The sequence below is a fragment of the Lissotriton vulgaris genome, chromosome 1_2 (assembly GCF_964263255.1).
Source record: "Lissotriton vulgaris chromosome 1_2, aLisVul1.2, whole genome shotgun sequence".
NCBI lineage: Eukaryota > Metazoa > Chordata > Amphibia > Caudata > Salamandridae > Lissotriton > Lissotriton vulgaris.
In genome coordinates, this window is record NC_141686.1 from 35,023,543 (window position 1) to 35,046,442 (window position 22,900).

General features: G+C 48.7%; 1 protein-coding gene across 1 annotated transcript in view; it reads left to right on the top strand.

Moving 5' to 3' along the window:
- Nucleotides 1–1,015: 1,015 nt before the first annotated feature.
- Nucleotides 1,016–22,900, top strand: part of LOC147733878 (uncharacterized) — a 32,145-nt gene continuing 10,260 nt past the window's right edge. The window contains exon 1 of the mRNA XM_086952457.1: nucleotides 1,016–1,114. Coding sequence (XP_086808583.1) covers nucleotides 1,016–1,114 — 99 coding nt within the window. The remainder of the gene's footprint in view (nucleotides 1,115–22,900) is intronic.

Consider the following 22,900-nt stretch of genomic DNA (forward strand, 5'->3'; position numbering starts at 1 on the left):
CGCCGCGACCGGATTGGTCCTCGGCGCCCTGCTTGGTAGGAAGCTGCGTGGGAGTGACGAAGCCGGGGAAGACCGACGCGACCTCGCCGAGGGAGCGCCGTGAGTGCCCCCTGCCCCTGGCCTGCCTGTCCCTGCTTGGAACGCAGCGCTAGTCCTCCGCCGCTCCCCGAGGAAACGAGAGCGGGCGGAGGGCTGCTGGGACCGGCCGGGGCAAGGAGCGAGTGTGCTCTGTGAGGCGCGGTGCGCCTAAATCCACCGGGGCTGCGAGGCTGAGCGTGATCAGTAAACAAGGAGTCCCAGGAGTATCTGGTGAGGCGGGCTCGCCGCATATGCGTGTTTTACGTAGCGCGACCCAAGATGGCGGGTTTGAGCGAGGAGGAACGGGCGGAGGAGACCAGGCGGCGGCTTAGGCAGCGTTAAGAGCGGTAAAGCCGGAGAGAGAGCAGCAAGGAGGGCCGAGCCTGACCTAGCGCCCCCGGGGCCTTCAGGCCTCCCCGTGGGGCTCCAGTGAGGTACTACCACCTGTCCGGTCCCAGTGCTCCCCCGGCTGCTCCTACCCCCTCCCTCGGCCTGTCGCCACCCACTGGACCGTCCCTGCCTACAGTAAACCCCCTTAACCTGTTACTACTTCGTGCTCCCTCTGACCTGTCACCCTTATTACGGCATTCATTGCGCCAGGCCTGAATCTGCCCTCGTCCGTTAATCATCGCAGCCCTGCCCTTCTACGTGGTTTACGACCCCCACACCCCAATCTAGTGCCGGCGTCTGTCCCATTTTTATTTTTGTTTTGGTTGCCACCTTTCCCGACCTTGTGCCTGCTTCTGTAACCGCCCCATTCAGCCCCTGGAGCTCCATACCCATCCTCCCTGTCCTGTTTATAACGGCCTACTCGTCCCCAGTCCGCCTTCCTGCCTTTGCTGTCGGCCCTTTCTCTTTAAACCCGCGCCCCTAGAACGCCCTGCCCGTGTTCCCTTGGACTCCACGTTCACACCAGCCTGTGCCCCGCCGCTAGAGAATGATGAAGCTGAAGTCCAACCAGACGCGCACCTACGATGGGGACGGCTACAAGAAACGCGCGGCCTGTCTGTGCTTCAGGAGCGAGAGCGAAGAGGAGGTGAGAGGTCACATGGGGCGGAGGGTGTGATGGTGCTATGGGGCGATAGATGGAGGGGAGAAAGGGTCCAGGATAACCAAGAGCTTAGGATAACCTCTAAAAGGGTGGGGCGATGGGGGCGGGAGTGGGGCCGTCAGTTCACCAGGGGAAGGTGTAAATGTAGCATGGAGAAAAAGTGGCCAGCTGATGGTGTACAGTGCGAGGGAAGGGGTGGGCGATTAGGTGAAGTGAACTGAAATGTACATTTTGGGAGGTTAAGAGAGGTCATTGTAAATGAGGAGACGGGGGAGCAGAGGGCAGTGGGCTGGGCTTGAGCTAGACATAAAGCATTGGTGCCACAAGAGAAGGAGGTGAATAGTTTCGGAGGCGCTCTGACGATGAGACATTTTCGTCGAATATGATGAAGTTGGTAGAGGAGCCTGGAAACAGATTCGGTGGTCTTGAAGAGTGGAAAAGATTTTACAGCGGTTGCAAGAACAGAGGGATATATAAGTAAGGCCGTCCTGTGGAGAATCCTTTGGTAGTCAATGGACTTATGTAAAAGTCCGCTAAAGGGACTAAAGAAAAAGGCAGCCTTAAAACATCTCCGATGAGAACAGAGAACGAAGCTGAAGAAAATAACAGTAAGTATGTCAGGGATGCTTAGGTAGTAGTTGAGGAGAAGGACCTATCTGGTGCTGTGATTACTTTGTGAAGGTAGTTGGGTTGTCAAACATTCGTGGTTAGATCAAGAGAATCGGAGCTGGCACAAGGAGCAGATGAGTACCTTTGAGGGAGGGTACCATAATGCCAAAATAATTGTGCTGAACATGGAGATCTTTCTCTGGTATGACCTCAATGATATTAACTCCCCCCAGAGTCTACAAAATATAATGTCCACGTTTTGCTACTGCTATTTGTCAAATTAGATGTAGGTCTATCTAGCAAGTGAAAGTAGATTCCCTTGCCCTCCATTTAACCTTTGCTTTCGATAAACAGACAGGAGGGTTGAGGTTTCAAAGGAGTCTAAGTAGATAATAAGGTGATTAAATGTATGGAGTAGATACATGTTTAAGGGAGTTGTACATAAAAGGGATGCCAAGGAGATATGTAATGGTGCTCCTGAAACAATTTTATTTGATTTGTGCCACATAGGTTCACCCATTTAGTGATGGTTTACTTGGAACCTTGCTTTCTGTTATCTAAATATTTTTTTTTACACTGGTGTAGTTTTTCCTTCAGGTATTTAATGATTTACTTTTTATTACGTATGATAAATTTAGGGCAGATAATGTTTGCCATGTCAAATTATTTTACACTTTGCCCTACCTATTTTCAATACCACATGCCTGCCATGGAGTCAACATTTACCATGTTTCTATCCTTAGCTTTATTGCTTCTTTAAAAAATGTTCTCCTTCAGACAGCTTCTTTGATTTGTTAGCCTTTCTTAGACTCTATATACAGGGCGTTAGTATAACCGTAGGTCACCGGGGAGTAGTCTTGCATGCCTCCTTAGGTTTACATATGAAAGTAATTTTCTATCTCGTTTAAAAAAAAAAAAAATCTATCTATCCGTAGTTCCACTCTTAATTGTGGGGCTCTTTGCATGTGTGTGGGGCTCTTTGCGTGTGTGTGTGGCTCTTTGCGTGTGTGTGGGGCTCTTTGCGTGTGTGTGGGGCTCTTTGCGTGTGTTTGGGGCTCTTTGCGCGTGTGTGGGGCTCTTTGCGTGTGTGTGTGGGGGGGGCTCTTGCGTGTGTGTGGGGGCTCTTGCGTATGTGTGTGAGGGGCTCTTGCGTGTGTGTGTGGGGGGCTCTTGCGTGTGTGTGGGGGGCTCTTGCGTGTGTGTGGGGGGCTCTTGCGTGTGTGTGTGGGGGGCTCTTGTGTGGTGTGTGTGGGGGGCTCTTGTGTGGTGTGTGTGGGGGGCTCTTGTGTGGTGTGTGTGGGGGGCTCTTGTGTGGTGTGTGGGGGGGGCTCTTGTGTGTGTGTGGGGGGGGCTCTTGTGTGGTGTGTGTGGGGGGCTCTTGTGTGTGTGTGTGTGTGGGGGGCTCTTGTGTGGGTGTGTGTATTGGCATTGTAAATGAGAATGCCATTTATTTATCTGTTTTCAAAACCAACACATAAATAAAAAGTTTGCCATTTAGAATGCCAATGGCTCAAACTTTTCCGAAGGCGAAACCGTTGCATTGTAAATGCTTGTTAGAGAGAGTAGGCTGAAAACGGTGGGAGGTATCTTTTTATGTTTTGCAAAGCAGGGTTAGCAGCTTTTTTTTATTAACAGGCATGTAATTGGCTTTAAAAATGTCATTTCATGTATGTTCTTACTGCCTCTTCTGTAATTCTCGGTTAAGGAGCACTGTGATTCTGTGCGCTGGGTTGAAGTAAAGTTGTAGTCCTTCTTCTATTTTTGGGAAATGTCCCGGTTTTTTACTTTAACATTCTGGTCACCCTAAACATGTACCATGTTACACATCATGTTTGAAAACTATTCATTCCCTCAATAACGCTTCTTCACTGTATCACAAATCCTTGCCTGTGTGACCTATGTAGCCCAGTATTCCAAGTGCCAGTGCTTCCATGAGCTACCTATGGCCACATCCACGCATGGCGAGTGCGCAGATAAGGGCATCAGCGACTGTGCTGCATACCCTAGGGAGAACACAAAAACATGCAATGGATTAGGACATTGCAAAGCTTCCACCCGAGCTGAAAACCTTCTTAGTCCATGGGTTTCCAGCTCAGCAGCTTTACCAGGGTGTGAACTCTACACCAGGTGCCCATTGGAAGCATGCTTATACTGTGGGACGCTTGCACACTCTCTTCCTGTGCTCTTGCAGTGGGCCTTTGTGCCCCATTTACTCTAATTAGGCCAGCGGGCATAATTGGGCACTTTTCTGCGATTTCGAGTCACAAAAGTAACAAGAAATTACCGAAACTACTCTGCTTTATTAACATGTTGCCCAGGTCTAGTTATCAAAATGGGTCAATTTATTAACATATCCGTATTAAAGAAGCTTCATTGTTTTTTGATTTTGTGTGATAGAGTCAGTTCAGTTCAGTTAGTTTTTATTTCGACAATTAAAAATCATCATAAAAATACATAGTAACAATACATTATAACAATACATTTACCCCTACCCTCAATCAAAGAGCCGCAGAAAAAGCACAAGAAAGTCGTCTCTTTTAAGTGCACTTAAAATGCTGTAATGTTACACATTAGCAAACTGGAAACATGGCTATATGATGGGGTGACAGCACTGTGCGGCGCTGTTTGGTGCCCAGAATGCCAAGCACCAAAAGGTGGTCTCCTTGCTATCCGTGAAACAGCAGGTCTGGTGTGCAACACTCGGTCAATGAGACATCTCGACCTCCGTGAGCAGGTCGGGTGTTTGCTTTGAAGTAGAAATGAGCCGCGATCCTGGGGATAAAACAAAGCCCCTTAGTTAGGTATGCATGATGGTGCTCAGCGTAGAAATTACGGTCCTCTCTACCATTTTAAGCAGGGTCGGTGGCGGGGATTTCGGTGATGGCGCCCTTTGTAATTCAGAATAAATGTGGCGCCTACAAGTAGGCGCGAAAAAGGCGGGTTTGACGGTATTCAGACATTGGCTGTTCTGAATAAGTTTCGTAAGCAGTCCTTTTGGCGCCCACTTTAACCTTCTGCATATCTTCCCTGTCCCACTGACGGCCATTATCACACTGTACCACAATGTTCATGTCCCTGCAGATATGGGTGGGGCGGGGCGGGGTGACGTAGAGGGGGCTTGTACATACTCAACTAGAATTTGCGCGCTTAAACTGGGCAGATGATCGGAAATAGTACATGGCGCCAAAAAAGGGAACGAGAAAAAAAAGCTTTTTAGTGTGTTTTTCCTGCAGTCTTGGCTCTAAACTCTCCGACTCAGTACAGCCAGGGCGTGGACCCTGGCAACCGTACACCTACCCGCTTACATCTCATGCAAATATGCTGTCACTTTATTTTTTTTATTTATTTAATGCGATTTTATATAGCGCGAACTTTACCCGAAGGTGTCAGAGCGCTTTACATAAGAACCAGTTGCAAAACATAAGGATTTAGGATTACATGCGTTCCATAAAAGACACACACACAAAAAAAATAGTCACCACTGCATCTGTTACCGAGAGAGGACGGGAGAAGGGAAAGTGAGTTGATCAATGGGAAATTCATCCTATTGTACCCGCAGCTGCAAACCTAGAAATGCTGCCACTCGGACACAGAGGCGTGATGGCTCGGAGTAATGTGTCTGGCTTCTCGATGGCGAAGCACTTTTAAACTCTGCCATAACAAGCACAAAAAAAACAGCAATAACGTGTGGAACTTGGAAAGGATCTCAAATGGGGGTGTTTGTCCCTCAGAGCCAGAGCAACTTCACTTCAGATATCTGACATACACAATACCCCTGATGGTGCTTTAACTTCCATTATTGGCCCAAACCCAAAAGAGGCAGATCTGGCCGACCTGCTCACCCACATCTCATCTGAAGGAAAGTACCAGGTTATGCAATCTTTCTTTTCCTTTGTGTATGTAAAGCGCTCTGATACCTACGGGCTAGCGCTATCTATAAATAAACAAGCATTTGCAATGCAATAGGTCTCGCATTATGAAAGTTTGAGCTATTGGTCTTGTAAATGACAATATTTTTATTTATGTGTTGGTTTTGAAAATAGCTAAATTAATAGCTTTGTCATTTACAATGCCAATAGTTATAACTTTCGCAAATGTGACACCTATAGCATTTGTAATGCAACATTTGTATTTACGTGACTTAGATGTATTGATATTACAAATAACAATGGCTTTTAATTTTTTTTAATACTTAATAAAAGTGATTGTAATTTATAATGGCAATAGCTTAAACTTTTGTAAATAACTTTTGTGAAGATTATGTTCAGTGTATTTTATTGTAACGAAATCCAAGAACAGAAGTGAAATATTAACATCTTTTTGTGACATTTGTAATAAAGCTTGAAACATTGAGAGAACATATTTGTGCTGTGGTGGTGCTGAGTGATGCTGTGGTGGTGCTGAATGGGGCTGTGGTGATGCTGAGTGATGCTGTGGTGGTGCTGAGTGGTGCTAATGGTGGTGCTGTGGTGGTGCTGTGGTGGTGCTGAGTGATGCTGTGGTGGTGCTGAGTGGTGCTGTGGTGGTTCTGAGTGATGCTGTGGTGGTTCTGAGTGATAATGTGGTGGTGCTGAGTGACTGTACTCACTGTCACTCTGCACTCACTGTCACTCTGCACGCACTCTGCACTCACTGGCACTCTGCACGCACTCTGCACGCACTCTGCACTCAAAAGTCAAAAAGTACTTTATTCGGCTAAAAAGGTATAACCATAAAAGCAACAGCAATCATATTTCATTTACATTGCACAGTATTACATCAATGTAGGAGGATATTAAAAACAATACATAGTGTTTACACTATTACAGTTCATTCAAGCGAAGCGACTTCCTGAATTTAAAAACCAGTTTAAAATACTCAATTAATGAAGCCACAGTAAAAACATTGTCCATTTTTTGCAGTACTAAATATGCTAGGCGACATCTGTTCACATTCATTTCCTTTAAAATGGGGACAATCAGTTTTCTACGAGGCAGCGTATAGAATTTACAAAAAAATAGAACATGTATATTCGATTGCATAGATATTTCATCACAGGGACATAAAGGGAGTTCTTTGGACCATGTATTCATTACAGGGAAAGTAAATAATCTAAAAACAATGTTAGCTCTAAAACGTGTTAAAAGTAGTCTATCAAAATTACACATATATAAACTTAAGTATGGCTGTAATTTGTCGCTTATTAAAATTAATTGATGAGAAGTGACAGTATTTTTATTCGATTCATCAAGCTGTCTTCTATTTCTGAGGAATTCCATACATAGTGTCTTCAGGTCTTTTCTAGAAATATTTGCCATGGAAAGCGGATCATTGTAATAGAGTGAACGGTCTATTTCATTAAGGAACGTTTTGATGTAATTTAGCCATTCAACAACATTTGCTCTCCCCACTCTGCACTCACTGTCACTTTGCACTCACTGTCACTCTGCACTCACTGTCACTCTGCACTCACTGTCACTCTGCACTCACTGTCACTCTGCACTCATTCTGCACTCACTGTCACTCTGCACTCACTGTCACTCTGCACTCACTGTCACTCTGCACTCACTGCCACTCTGCACGCACTGTCACTCTGCACGCACTCTGCACTCACTGTCACTCTGCACGCACTCTGCACTCACTGTCACTCTGCACTCACTCTGCACTCACTGTCACTCTGCACTCACTGTCACTCTGCACTCACTGTCACTCTGCACTCACTCACTCTGCACTCACTGTCACTCTGCACTCACTGTCACTCTGCACTCACTCTGCACTCACTGTCACTCTGCACTCACCCTGCACTCACTGTCACTCTGCACTCACTGTCACTCTGCACTCACTCTGCACTCACTGTCACTCTGCACTCACCCTGCACTCACTGTCACTCTGCACGCACTCTGCACTCACTGTTTCTGCACGCACTCTGCACTCACTGTCACTCTGCACTCACTGTTTCTGCACGCACTCTGCACTCACTGTCACTCTGCACTCACTGTCACTCTGCACTCACTGTCACTCTGTACTCACTGTCACTCTGCACTTACTGTCACTCTGCACTCACTGTCTCTCTGCACTCACTGTCTCTCTGCACTCACTGTCACTCTGCACTCACTGTCACTCTGCACTCACTCTGCACTCACTCTGCACTCACTCTGCACGCACTCTGCACTCACTGTCACTTTGCACTCACTGTCACTCTGCACTCACTGTCACTCCGCACTCACTGTCACTCCGCACTCACTCTGCACTCACTCTGCACTCACTCTGCACTCACTCTGCACTCACTGTCACTCTGCACGCACTCTGCACTCACTGTCACTCTGCACGCACTCTGCACTCACTGTCACTCTGCACGCACTCTGCACTCACTGTTTCTGCCCTCAATTTCACTCTGCACTCACTGTCACTCTGCACTCACTGTCACTCTCCACTCACTGTGCACTCACTGTCACTCTGCATTCACTGCAGTCACTGTCACTCTGCACTCACTCTGCACTCACTGTCACTCTGCACTCACTGTCACTCTGCATGCACTCTGCACTCACTGTCACTCTGCACTCACTCTGCACTCACTGTCACTCTGCACTCACTGTCACTCTGCACTCACTGTCACTCTGCACTCACTCTGCACTCACTGTCACTCTGCACTCACTCTGCACTCACTGTCACTCTGCACTCACTGTCACTCTGCACTCACTGTCACTCTGCACGCACTCTGCACTCACTGTTTCTGCACGCACTCTGCACTCACTGTCACTCTGCACTCACTGTCACTCTGCACTCACATTTCTATTATGATATAATGCGATTTTAAGTGATATAGTGCCGGCTCATACTATCGATTCAGTATATTATAAAGCGATGAATACAACACTTTAGAATATTTCCGTTCCCCACGTGGCATGTCAAAAGCCTGGCATTTCTTGCCCACATCGATGCCGTGGCTGTCACAGCCTTCTGGGAAGCCGAACCTTTTGTTTCCCCGCCACAGAATGAGATCTGCATATTCAGTGGAATGCAGTCATGTGAGAAGTTGGCCTGATAGGTAGTGTTTCCAATTCTGGAACCACTGGTTATCAGTCCAAACAAACCCCAAAGATGTCAGGTTGTAAGTCAACCTTGTAGACAAGCTATCCTAGTGGTAGCATGGACTAAGCAGCCTTAAAGGCTTAACTTAAGAGGTCGTGTTAAGCGAGCTTGTTTTACCACATACAATCCTGTAATCAAATGAAAGGACACCACACAAGTATATATTATAAAAATATATGTATTTATTACTAAATTACTCCCCAGTACTCTTTATGAGGAAAGGGGCACAAGCGTTAAATCAAAAGCACTGTTACACATAGAAAGTTGGCACAATTATGGCTGAGGGCGGGGGGCCACTCAGACCATATATCAAAAAAGTGGTATAAGTAACACTTTACGAACAATGGTTAGGCCTAGGGCCTAGAGATTCGCTGGGAGCAGTCAGGACAAGCAATGAAGAAGTCGGGAGTAGCCCACAGGAGACGGATGCAGCACGGAAAGTGCAGCGCGCACCAATGCACTGTCAATGGTGCGTAAAAGTCAGTTAAAGTGAATAAAAAGATACTTCCGCTGAACCTAGGAACACAAAACTTTAGACACAGACCCTAGAGGTGTGTACCAGTGTAAAGACACCGGCGTTGCAAAGTTACCTCACCCACAGGCCGTGGGTGCACAGGGTCGAAGTGGCGTCGGGTTCTGTCACGCAGGTTCTGGGTGCTTGGAGCTGTTGCAGCTGCAGGCGCTGTGAAGCAGAAGTGTCCGGTGCGATCCAAGGGTGGATCGATGTAGAAAAGTACCTGAAAGCAGAGGGGACAGAGTCTGGGTCACTCAGCAGTGACCAGGGTGGAACCAGGACGGAACCAGGCAATGTCGGGCGCAATCAGGCGGTTGTCGATAGGCTTCTCTCCGCTGTCACGTGGGCTCTGGGGCATCTGCGACGTCCAGGAGCAGGTCACGATCTGTCCCACGTAGGCTCTCGCCGTCAGCACCGTCGGCTTGAAGATTGTAGCAAACAGCACTTGGCAAAAGCAATCCACGCGGAACCGGGAGATTGCTTATCACTCGAACCAGGAGGGTCAGAGTGGGTGCTCCTTTTCACAGGAGCTGGTGCAGATCTGGAGCAACCAGAAAAGCAAGTCGTATGTCGAAGTTCGTCGGCACAGGGGCCACAAGCCAGCTGGCAAGTGACCGGGCCAACGCGTCGAGCGCACACAAGCAGAAGGGCCCCACGCAGCACTCAGCGAGTGTGGAGAGGTGAGCTTTGGTGCAAGTGGAGCTCGGGGCTGGGGCTTCTCAAACCCCGGTGTACAGCTTCGAGGGTCACTCGTGGGCCGCACGGTCAGCGTCTCGTGGCCTTTTCAAGATGGCGTGCCCCACGCTTCCGGTCGCCTCCACGGGTCTCAGCTCTGCAGGGACTGTGGATCGGGCAGGTAGAAGGCAGGCAAGCTTGATCTCGTCGATCTCTGTCGCTCGAGTTCCGGCGGGAACTGCAACAAAGCAAGGGTCGAGGGCTGGATGGTGCCTGTTTGCACAGGGTGGTCACTCCTTGACCACAAGGGAGATTCTTCAGTCTTCTCACGTCGTGTAGAAAGTCGAAGGGTCCAGATTTCGTTTCTTATGTTTCTTCAGGATGATCTCAGGTCCGTTGGGACTGCTCCCCCTCTTATTCGAATCTAGGGGGTTGGACATCCTGCTAGGTCCCCTCCTATGGGTGGGACCCAGGAAGGGGGTGGTTACACCCCTCTCCTTTGATCCTGGCCGCGCTGGGACAGGGGCTGGGAGGCCCCAGAACCGGTTTGGCCGGATCCTGCAAGGGGCAGCCTTGTGCTCCCCAGGCAGTGTCTGGTTTCATTGAAACCTCCCTACTCCAATCCACTATCTCCTGTCTGGGGTGGTTTGACACCGCCCTGTGACAGGAAACTCTTTGTCCAGGCCTCCTCTGCCGGGTTTCGGTCAGCAGCAGGAGGTCAGACCCGTGTCTGTGGCAGGGGCATCCATTTTGTGGATCTGAGGCTCATTTTAAATCAACCGCGTTTCAGTAAAGTAACATGTCTTCTCCCTCTAGAAGGGTGGAATGCTATCCCCGTCGCCAGAACTGGCGAGGGGATAGTATTCCAATTCGTATGACACCTTACACGACATGTTTTGATAAAGCCAAACCAAAGTTGCTATATAACCGCGAGGATTATAATGCGCTTAAGAGTATATGGTATGGCATTATCCCGGATCAGCTTAGGGAGTTGTTCCCGACAGCTGCAGACAGGCTCAGCTCACGCCAGAGCACCATCTCACATAAAACCACGCACTCTGCCTCCAGGATTGATGAGGCCTTCCATAGGAGTGGCTTACAGGCTATATATGTGTCCAGACATAGGTTTAGATATAGGTATACTATATCTAAGCAAGGGGTGATTACACCCACTTGCCCCAGCTGAGTGATCAGCCAGTTGTGTCAATTTTAGATAGCCAGCCAGGGGTGGCAAAAGATATGCTGCAGCCCCTGGTAGGCCTTGGATGCACCTATGCCCTGGGCACCTATAGTGCTCTGTACAGGGGCTGATAAGGTGACCCAAGCCAATCTAGTTATGCACCTAGGGTACATGGAATCCATTTTACAGAGAGAGCAGATAGCCTGGGGCCCTGATTAGCAGGGAACCAGGCCAACTAAGTCGAAAACCAGCTAAACACAAGGCAAAAAATCTGGGGTAACCATAGTCAGGTAGCCACCTTCCTACATAACCCCCCCCCAAACGAAAGGAGATAAGGCTATCCTTGGCCAGGTAAGCCTTTATTGCCTGAGTGGCCATATAAGGAAGTACCTGCACTAGCATGGGTACCCCCTGTCTCATGGTCCACTAAGCAGTCCCTCACCCTAGGGGTATTAGAGGGTCTCCACCATAGGGAATCACTACCTTGGGTGTGTTTATGCAAAGTTAAAGGCTGGTTTGGATATGGAGTATTGAAGTGAGGCTCCACTATTTTTGGGCTCAACTTCCTCCAATTATCTTCCACCATATGTGCCTTTCTTTCTTCAACTGAGTTGCACTGAGCTCTCAGGGTCAACCTCTGGCTACCTAAAGCTGGAGGCTGGGTCCCTCTGGTTGGCTTGCTGGAGGGACAGTTCAGGTTTGGGCCCTTTGGGTCCCAGGTTTGGCTGTGCCCAACAGAATCCATCTGTGGGAGGTCCCTAACTGTTTTTAAGGGGGCTCCCTCAGGAGTTTTTAAAGTTTTCACCTTACTAGGCCTACTAGTTTTGGTGCCCCTAATCTGTTGATGGGGGTGCTGTATTTGACAGGGGGCCCTCTGGGTCTCACTGTCCTTCTTGTCCTCTGCAGCCCTGGGCTGACTAAGGCAAGGTAGAGAGGGGCAGGTTACCTGCTCCAGACTGGATCCCACCTGAGAAGGGTCCACTGCCATCAGAGGCTCTGTCAGGCCAGGCCTAACAACCTCTGGGGCAGTTCCTTCATCAGGGGTAAGATCAGTTCCCTGAGGAGGCTGATCCTGTCCTACTGTCTGGTGAGGGGGAGATTTCTCTTCCTCCTCCATGCTCTCAGTTTGGGTGGAGTGATCCATCATTTCAGGCTTCACAACACACATATCTGTTTGAGTTTGGGCTGTGGCCATCACAGCCCCACCAACCTTTTCAGGAGGAGACTCAGTTTGGGTTTCTGCTGTTATCATAACAGCTTTGCTATTCTTGTTTGGAAGAGTTTCTGGTAAAGATGGGGCAGAGAGTTGCTCAGCCCTACCAACCTTTTCAGGAAGGACATCTTGAATTGGGGCTATAGCCAGTACAGCCCCACTAACCTTTCCATTGGAATTTACCATTCTAGAATGGATTTCCTGTTCAACCTCAGCCCAGGCTGAGATTTCCAAATCATTACCCAGTAGACAGTCTACAGGCAAGTTTGGTGACACTGCCACTCTCTTTGGGCCAATGACACCTCCCCAGCTGAGACTTACTACTGCCATGGGATGATTTGTTTGGATACCATCAATGTTTGTTACCTGGTATGTGGCACCTGGTAAAAGTTGCTTAGAGGGGACTATACAGTCAGCCACCATGGTGATGCTAGCCCCTGTGTCTCTAAAAGCTTCAACTTTCAAACCATTGATGATGGGTTCCTGTCTATATTTGCTCAAGGTATTTGGGCAAACAGAGAAGTTGGCAAACCCCATGCCAGTCTCATAGACAAGATTATTTTGGGATGGAGACCTGGATAGGCCAGGGTCCCCTTGGGCTCCAAAAGTAAACCCACCCAGATTCCTGGGTGTGCTCCCACTTCCTGGGGGATTACTGCTGACAGTAACAGGAGGTGTTGGAGCTGGCTTTGGAGGTATGTTTTCTTTATTGCCATTCTTGGGACAACAGCTGTCTGTTTTGTAATGCCCAACCTGTTTACAGGCATGGCAATAAGGCTTTTTCTCTGTTGAAGAAGTGTCTTGGGACCCACCCCCCTTCTTGGAGTTTTGGGGCCCTGGGGAAGTGTTTTCTTTACTTTTATCCCCACCCTTATCTTGAGGCTTGGTAGACTCCTTCTTCTGGTTATTGTCCTGATTCTTAGGCCTAATCCTGGTTCTGACCCACTTATCTGCCCTCTTTCCCAATTCTTGGGGAGAGGTCAAATCTGAGTCCACCAGGTGCTGGTGTAAGAGCTGGTTCTGACAATTACTAAGGATCTGCTCCCTCATAATCAAATTATACAATCCTGTGAAGTCATGTACTTTGCTGCCATTCAGCCAACCCTCCAGAGCCTTAGTTGCACAATCAACAAAATCAGTCCAGTCCTGAGTCTGTGTCTTCTGGGTATCTCTGAACTTTAACCTGTACTGTTCAGTGGTTAAGCCAAACCCATCTATCAGAACACTCTTCAGGACTTTGTAATTGCTGGCATCCTCATGTCTGACAGTGAGGAGCCTATCCCTCCCTTTCTCTGAAAAGGAGTACCATAAGATTGCTGCCCACTGTTCCTCAGGAACCTGCTGTACCATGCAGGCTCTCTCCAGAGCAGTCATCCATTTGTGGATGTCATCCCCTTCCTGATAGGGGGGCACAATCTTTGTCAGGTTTCTACTATCATAGGACCTGGGTTTCTCTTTAGGAATTTTGCTGCCACCAGTGGCATCTAAGCCACACAATTTTTTCTCTCTTGCTAAAGCAAGTTTAGCTTGAGCCAAGGCTACCTCTTCCCTTTCTATTTGGAGTTGGACAGCCCTCATCCTGGCCCTATGCTCTTTTCTCTGGGAGGAAGTCATTCCTCTTTGAGATTCTCTTGAGGCACTAGAAAGGTGAGAATCCCTTGACAGAGATCTCTCCCTTCTATTACCTGGGAGAATTTGGTTATGAGATCTGGAGTGGTGCTGGCCCCCTCCATTCCCATGTAGGTCCAAGTTGGCCTGGTTAAGCCTGGCAACCTGTACCTGGTTTCCCACCTGATCCTGATCTTCAGGCTCATCTACATCAGAGCCTTCCTCTTCTTCTTCCTCCTCCACTACATCATCTTGAAGATCCTCATTCTCAGGGGAGTTTATCCCTTCCTCTGTTTCTAAGGGAGTCTGAATCGCCTTGTCTAGGTCATCCTTTTCTAGGAGAGCTATTAGGGAAGGAATGGTAGGGCCTCTGCCCTTTTTTAGCCCCCTGGCTGTGCACAAGGCACTCAGGTCTTTGTGGCTAAGGTTGTCATATCTGGATGTTGTCCCTATAGGATCAACTTCTACAGGAGCAGAGCCTGAGGCTCTACCTGTATCAGACATGACTGCTAGTGAGGTGTAAGTGGTGCACTTACCTACACTAAGTGGTTTCCTACTGTACCTTGCTAGTGAGTTGTAGTCAGGGTGTGCTAATCCCTTTAATCTACAACTACTAAGTTCAGTAGAACTTAATATGTTAAGCTTTTGATTTATATGTACCTAGAGGTACTTGATGTGATCTTTCAATTTGATAAAGATTGCAATGGTAAAACAAACAGCAAGCTCAAATCCGCACCGCTGCACACCAATGTGAGAAGTTGGCCTGATAGGTAGTGTTTCCAATTCTGGAACCACTGGTTATCAGTCCAAACAAACCCCAAAGATGTCAGGTTGTAAGTCAACCTTGTAGACAAGCTATCCTAGGGGTAGCATGGACTAAGCAGCCTTAAAGGCTTAACTTAAGAGGTCGTGTTAAGCGAGCTTGTTTTACCACATACAATCCTGTAATCAAATGAAAGGACACCACACAAGTATATATTATAAAAATATATGTATTTATTACTAAATTACTCCCCAGTACTCTTTATGAGGAAAGGGGCACAAGCGTTAAATCAAAAGCACTGTTACACATAGAAAGTTGGCACAATTATGGCTGAGGGCGGGGGGCCACTCAGACCATATATCAAAAAAGTGGTATAAGTAACACTTTACGAACAATGGTTAGGCCTAGGGCCTAGAGATTCGCTGGGAGCAGTCAGGACAAGCAATGAAGAAGTCGGGAGTAGCCCACAGGAGACGGATGCAGCACGGAAAGTGCAGCGCGCACCAATGCACTGTCAATGGTGCGTAAAAGTCAGTTAAAGTGAATAAAAAGATACTTCCGCTGAACCTAGGAACACAAAACTTTAGACACAGACCCTAGAGGTGTGTACCAGTGTAAAGACACCGGCGTTGCAAAGTTACCTCACCCACAGGCCGTGGGTGCACAGGGTCGAAGTGGCGTCGGGTTCTGTCACGCAGGTTCTGGGTGCTTGGAGCTGTTGCAGCTGCAGGCGCTGTGAAGCAGAAGTGTCCGGTGCGATCCAAGGGTGGATCGATGTAGAAAAGTACCTGAAAGCAGAGGGGACAGAGTCTGGGTCACTCAGCAGTGACCAGGGTGGAACCAGGACGGAACCAGGCAATGTCGGGCGCAATCAGGCGGTTGTCGATAGGCTTCTCTCCGCTGTCACGTGGGCTCTGGGGCATCTGCGACGTCCAGGAGCAGGTCACGATCTGTCCCACGTAGGCTCTCGCCGTCAGCACCGTCGGCTTGAAGATTGTAGCAAACAGCACTTGGCAAAAGCAATCCACGCGGAACCGGGAGATTGCTTATCACTCGAACCAGGAGGGTCAGAGTGGGTGCTCCTTTTCACAGGAGCTGGTGCAGATCTGGAGCAACCAGAAAAGCAAGTCGTATGTCGAAGTTCGTCGGCACAGGGGCCACAAGCCAGCTGGCAAGTGACCGGGCCAACGCGTCGAGCGCACACAAGCAGAAGGGCCCCACGCAGCACTCAGCGAGTGTGGAGGGGTGAGCTTTGGTGCAAGTGGAGCTCGGGGCTGGGGCTTCTCAAACCCCGGTGTACAGCTTCGAGGGTCACTCGTGGGCCGCACGGTCAGCGTCTCGTGGCCTTTTCAAGATGGCGTGCCCCACGCTTCCGGTCGCCTCCACGGGTCTCAGCTCTGCAGGGACTGTGGATCGGGCAGGTAGAAGGCAGGCAAGCTTGATCTCGTCGATCTCTGTCGCTCGAGTTCCGGCGGGAACTGCAACAAAGCAAGGGTCGAGGGCTGGATGGTGCCTGTTTGCACAGGGTGGTCACTCCTTGACCACAAGGGAGATTCTTCAGTCTTCTCACGTCGTGTAGAAAGTCGAAGGGTCCAGATTTCGTTTCTTATGTTTCTTCAGGATGATCTCAGGTCCGTTGGGACTGCTCCCCCTCTTATTCGAATCTAGGGGGTTGGACATCCTGCTAGGTCCCCTCCTATGGGTGGGACCCAGGAAGGGGGTGGTTACACCCCTCTCCTTTGATCCTGGCCGCGCTGGGACAGGGGCTGGGAGGCCCCAGAACCGGTTTGGCCGGATCCTGCAAGGGGCAGCCTTGTGCTCCCCAGGCAGTGTCTGGTTTCATTGAAACCTCCCTACTCCAATCCACTATCTCCTGTCTGGGGTGGTTTGACACCGCCCTGTGACAGGAAACTCTTTGTCCAGGCCTCCTCTGCCGGGTTTCGGTCAGCAGCAGGAGGTCAGACCCGTGTCTGTGGCAGGGGCATCCATTTTGTGGATCTGAGGCTCATTTTAAATCAACCGCGTTTCAGTAAAGTAACATGTCTTCTCCCTCTAGAAGGGTGGAATGCTATCCCCGTCGCCAGAACTGGCGAGGGGATAGTATTCCAATTCGTATGACACCTTACACGACATGTTTTGATAAAGCCAAACCAAAGTTGCTATATAACCGCGAGGATTATAATGCGCTTAAGAGTATATGGTATGGCATTATCCCGGATCAGCTTAGGGAGTTGTTCCCGACAGCTGCAGACAGGCTCAGCTCACGCCAGAGCACCATCTCACATAAAACCACGCACTCTGCCTCCAGGATTGATGAGGCCTTCCATAGGAGTGGCTTACAGGCTATATATGTGTCCAGATATAGGTTTAGATATAGGTATACTATATCTAAGCAAGGGGTGATTACACCCACTTGCCCCAGCTGAGTGATCAGCCAGTTGTGTCAATTTTAGATAGCCAGCCAGGGGTGGCAAAAGATATGCTGCAGCCCCTGGTAGGCCTTGGATGCACCTATGCCCTGGGCACCTATAGTGCTCTGTACAGGGGCTGATAAGGTGACCCAAGCCAATCTAGTTATGCACCTAGGGTACATGGAATCCATTTTACAGAGAGAGCAGATAGCCTGGGGCCCTGATTAGCAGGGAACCAGGCCAACTAAGTCGAAAACCAGCTAAACACAAGGCAAAAAATCTGGGGTAACCATAGTCAGGTAGCCACCTTCCTACAAGTCACATCACAGTTGCTGTTTTGGGGTGAGACGTGTTGCCAAACAGCTGCTGCTTTGTCTTGCTGTCCCAGAGGTCCCACGGGAGCGGGCCATTTTTCGGGTTGTGTTTTTTGGACACGCATGGGATACGCTGTGTAAAGGACGGATCTGAGGAGCGGCACGTACACGCGCAAAAATAAACAACATGGAGTGTAGGGGGTTTGGGAGTAGAGTGGGGGGTCGGTGTAAGTGGTGCTGGGTAATTAACATTGAGGGGGGTGCTAATAATGCAGGCTTTGAAGGGGACAAACGCAAACCAACAATCGCAAAAGTAGAAACTCTTCAGCAACACAAACCTCCCCAATACCCTCCTCAGGAAATAGAACGCTACTTAACATTTTGATGACCTGATCATTCTTACAGAGTGCAAGTATCCTTTTCTCTCACAATTACACTGTGATTACTATTCAACTGAATGATACTACTTTTATCAACCTCACAAGGGGGAATGGTTGAATCGGCTATGCTGAGATTCATACCAGTGGCCTACGTGCAACCCTATTATCTCGGAATCCAGTGTTTAATCCGGCAAATTATTGTACTGTGAAATTCTGCTACAAATATGATATCAATTCGTGGCACTACCGATATGAACTGCAATTCAACAGATGTTCTCTATTTTAAATGCACACTGCCTTCTGAGGCGTGCTTTAGGGACTAAATAAATGGAAGAAGATTCATACATGCGATTTTGGCCTCATTACTGAAAATATTGGGGGATGCAAAAAGACTAGCAGCGCACACGGCTATATAGCATAGGTGGTTACCATTTCCGGATGTTTACATTTTAGAGAGCGGTGTTGGCAACAATTAGAATTAACAATTGAAACCCAATAATTAACAAGCAGAACATGTGCCAGTTTACAAATAATACAATGTTCACAACTTCGCTTAAAAAGTGATTCTGTATACCTTCAGTTCTCATTCCCAAAAGAGCATCTAAAACTAAAGGTAGCAAATTTACTATCAGCTGTCCAGTCACCAGTGTACACAACGACTTCACACGCTGGTTAATACACTTGGATGTCCGCTATCCCGAAGTCCCGTACCTGAAACTGCTTGATGGTCTTGAGCGGCTCTGTGCAATTGGATAGGGTGTCTTTAAGATCGTCTCCGTTAGCTACACCCAGGTCCTGCAGCCCGGAAAACATTCTACGCGTCCGAAGGGCTCCACCACCCGTCCCGATCAATTCGCTTCCGAGGCTGCCCGTAAACCTTCTTTCAATGCACTGAGTTTAGATCGCCGCTCTCAAACAAGCGACTTCCGGTGTACACCAGACTAATTCTTCCCCTAACTCCTGATTCGAGCCCCAGGTTCCGGTTGTAGGTCTCCATAGGAAAGACTACGTTACATAAAATGAAAAGCTGTGTAATAGACGTGAACGAATCACGTAAATCTAAAGAACAAGTACATCTTTTAGGGCTGCCAACTTAATCTAATTACATTTTTTCCCCACTTCAGTGCCTGAATAAAGTAATTGAGAACTGAAAAGTGTTGCATTACCTTTGCAGACAGTTACATGTGGAGACTGCGTTATAACACCCAGTTCAGCAGTAGAATTCTCCTGCGACCAGGAAGTCAGGCAGGCCGGGGGCGGTACTGCGGGACACCTCTGTGACGTCATTCCCGGGCCGCGCTCTGATTGGCTGCTGGCCCGGGACCTGACGTGCAACCAGGAAGAGGAGCCGGCAGCAGGAAGTGGCGTGAGCATTGCGGCCCCGGGGCTCCCGTGACCAGGAAGTAGCCCTGGATACTGTTTCCCTTAAAGTCCCGGTCCCGAGATGGGGGACCGGGTGAAGACCCGCGGGGCGAAGCGGGCGCACTGAGGAGGCGGGGCTCCCATGTGGAGAGAGTCCCGCCGAGCGCTACCGCCGCCCGGCCACAGAGAAGCCTTCTGTCCAGCAGCGGGCCCCCGTGATGTGGGTAGAGCCTGCAGCTGCGGAGGAAGGGAAGGAGCCTGGAGACCCGGGGAGCGCCCGCCAGACACCGGTGAGTGGAGCCGGGAGGAGAGGGGCTGGTGTGTGTGGAGGGGTCCCTGTGTATGCGTGTAGGTGCGGCGGCGACGGGGGGTGTGCCTGTGTATGCATGTGTATGTGCGCATGCGTGAGTGCTGTGTATGCGTGTGGCTGTGATGTGCGCATGCGTGAGTGTGGGTGCGCGTGCACGCAGCTGAATCCAGCCGGAGAGAAGCTCGTGACAGTTTCTTGTCCTTCATTCCCCTGTGTCAGCTAGCTATAAGTCTCCAACCTGGACGCATCCTTCGGATGCGATTTCCAGGCGAGACCTAAAAAGTGAGGGATGGAATGCTAAACGTGAACCAGACGTTCGAAGACGTGATTTTTCCAAGTGGACTGACCATTCATTTTTGCAGCGTCACATTCAGTGGTGCTACGAATTCGACACATTTTGCTTCTGGGAGCGTTTCCGGGACCGGCAAAGAGGCGCATTACCGGTTACATTCAAGGACCTTCACCCGGGCCGGCCGCTGCCTCGCTCGCACTGACAGACACAAGAGCTCTTGATCAGGAAGTTAAACAAAACGGACATCTCCTCCAGGAGTGTAGTTACTTTGGGCAACCTGTATCATAAAAGGGAATCTGCCCGGCCCGAGGGACAGCGTCTTCTGCAATCCAGCATAATGCAGTGCTTTAATGCCTATTGCGGAGGCCCGGGAGTTTAGCCTACACTAGCTCATTAATATAATACCTTCCTTAGCTCATTCCTGATGCAGAAGCCCCCCCAGGTCAAACAGGATTACTTTAGAAGCCATCCCAGAGTGATTGAATGATCCTCCAACTACTCTAGAAGTCATTTTGACATCATCAGACATCATCAAGATCTTGAGGTCATCAGCAGAGCTTAGAAAAGTGAGCCTGATGACCTGAGGATGACTTGAAAATGAGTATCTGATGACGCCACAAGATGTGATTGTTACTGATAATCAGAGGATGAGCAGTTGATGACTTCTCAAGATGAGATGATTCTTGATGATTTGAGGATGCTTCAGTTGCCAGCAGTTCTAATAAGCAGGTGCTGAGACAGGTCCCTTTAGGGCTCTCTATCCTTACTCTCAGCGTCTGAGTGAAAAAAATATAATCTTACCTTGGCAGCAGTACTTCCCTTCACTGCTTTTGATGTATCTTTAAAGGGACTCAAACAGTTCTTTCAGTCTCATCTTTTCCGAACTGAAGCATTTTAACTATTTTATATAAAGATGCCATTGTTGTTGCTTACTTACCTTATGCAACTAACACCTATTGAAAAAGCCAATAGTCTTGGCTTGTGGTAGGTGTAATGTTACTTGTTGTATTATGTATATCTCGATGCAAAGACAGAAGGAAGCAGCAAAATACCAGTCAGGTGGCACATAATGCTAAGTCGATATTTCGAATTTATGTGTTTTAAGCCACGCCCTTAATTATCACGGCCACGGCCCTTTGAGAGACCCCCCCCCAGTTTTTAGGTCTCGCCTGTTGCCGATGCGCATGCGCATCGAGCAAAGCGAGACTATTACGAGTTATCCACACTTTATCTGCACTGCAAGGAATCGTGGCGATTCCTTGCAGTGCCCGTGAGTTTTAAGGTCAATGCGCATGCGCATTAAGCTTATGCGCATGCGCATTGACCTTAAAAGTCACGGGCGCGTGCATGTCCCCTCTCCGCCCCCTCCCCTGTTCCGCCCCCTCCCCTTCCCGCCGTGTCGCATTTCTCCTCCCCCCTCCCCTCTCTTCCCTCCGGCTTGTTTGTTGATTTGAGCCGCACCGCCCCCTCCCGCCGTGTCGCATCTCTCCTCCCCCCTCCTCAACAGTTTACCGCCTTCAGCCCTGAAGATTTGTAGGCGTGCGCACCTCTCAACGTGTAGCCTGTATTACGGTAAGTCAAGCCTCAATTGCTTGTTAACTTTTAATATAGCTTACTTTATTTCAGGTACCGATATATAGTTTTGTAACTAGCTTGTGACCAAGCTGCACGACGGCTTCTGCTACCGGTGGCGTGAATGGCTTGACCAACTAGTTGCCACAATCTTCTAGGGTCTTTGTGCAATTCTTACTCGGGACCGGTAGCAGATCATTGCCCTGTGCAGAGCCGGTAAATATGCTGGTCAGTCTTGTCCCCACGAGTGAGTCAGCGTCTATTTTTACTCTAGCATCATGCCACTGTCTTGCAGACGAAATGTTGAGCCCGCCCATAGATTAACGGGAGTAAAACTATTTGAGCGGCGTTCCTGTTATTTTCAAGGACATCTCTCATCCCCAAAGAACTATTTTACTGCCGACATTACGTGATCCTTAAAGAAGTACCAAGAATATGGTAGCTCGCGTTAGTCTTTGCAGTGTCTGAGTTAGTCACTCGAGGCCTGCTAAGTGTTAGACAACTAGTCTCATATATTGTAGACTCACGCATTTGTATTCCTAAGGCTTTGGAAAAGTGAAACTAGTTAATGCCACAACAAATCTAAACTGTTTTCATAGCCGCTCCTTAACAAAACTAACTAAATGTTTAACAGTTATTTAATGTTTCAGAATTTAAGTTTTGAAATGAGGAGATGCAGTAGTCAGTAGGCGGAACTTTCTAGTCCTGATAGTCCACTTACTTACATAAATATTATGTATGTTCTTGCCTTCCTTAAAGATTTGCAGAGTTCTGTGTAGTAATGATTGTTTTAACAGACTGAAGTGCCTGCTTGAGTGAAGCTACCATCGTGCAAACATTATGCACCTTGTTTTATCTGCACATGTTTTTATACTGTACCTCTATGTTGTGCATTGCTTTTGTTTTGGAATGTCGAATTATTAAGCAGGATTACGCTACCAATCAGTGCTGAGCAGCTTCCGGATTTTCTGTGGGTTTAACGACATTTTTAAAACTTCGATTTAGGAGGAGTTTCTAACAGGAAAATGCTTGCCGGAACAAAAGGGTTTAAAAAAAATAAATACATCTAGAGTGACTTGGTTGAGCATTGCAGTAGATCGCCCCATAAAATACTGTACTTGACTGTGAAACATCAGCAACTGCTCCAGCTTTCCTCTTGAGGCGAAACCCAGCTCATCTAGTAAAATGGTCCTATTATCCAGAGGACGCTGAGAATCACTTCCTTCACTGCAGTACTAATGCAGCTATAATACGAATGCTCCCTTGTGTAACCCTCAACCCCTCACTCACCCTCACTCTCACTCTCACTCACTCTCACTCACCCTCACTCACCCTCACTCACCCTCACTCACCCTCACTCACCCTCACCCTCAACCCCTCACCCCCTCACCCTCACCCCCTCACCCTCACCCCCTCACCCTCACTCACCCTCAACCCCTCACCCTCACTCACCCTCACTCACCCCCACTCACCCTCAACCACTCACCCTCACCCTCA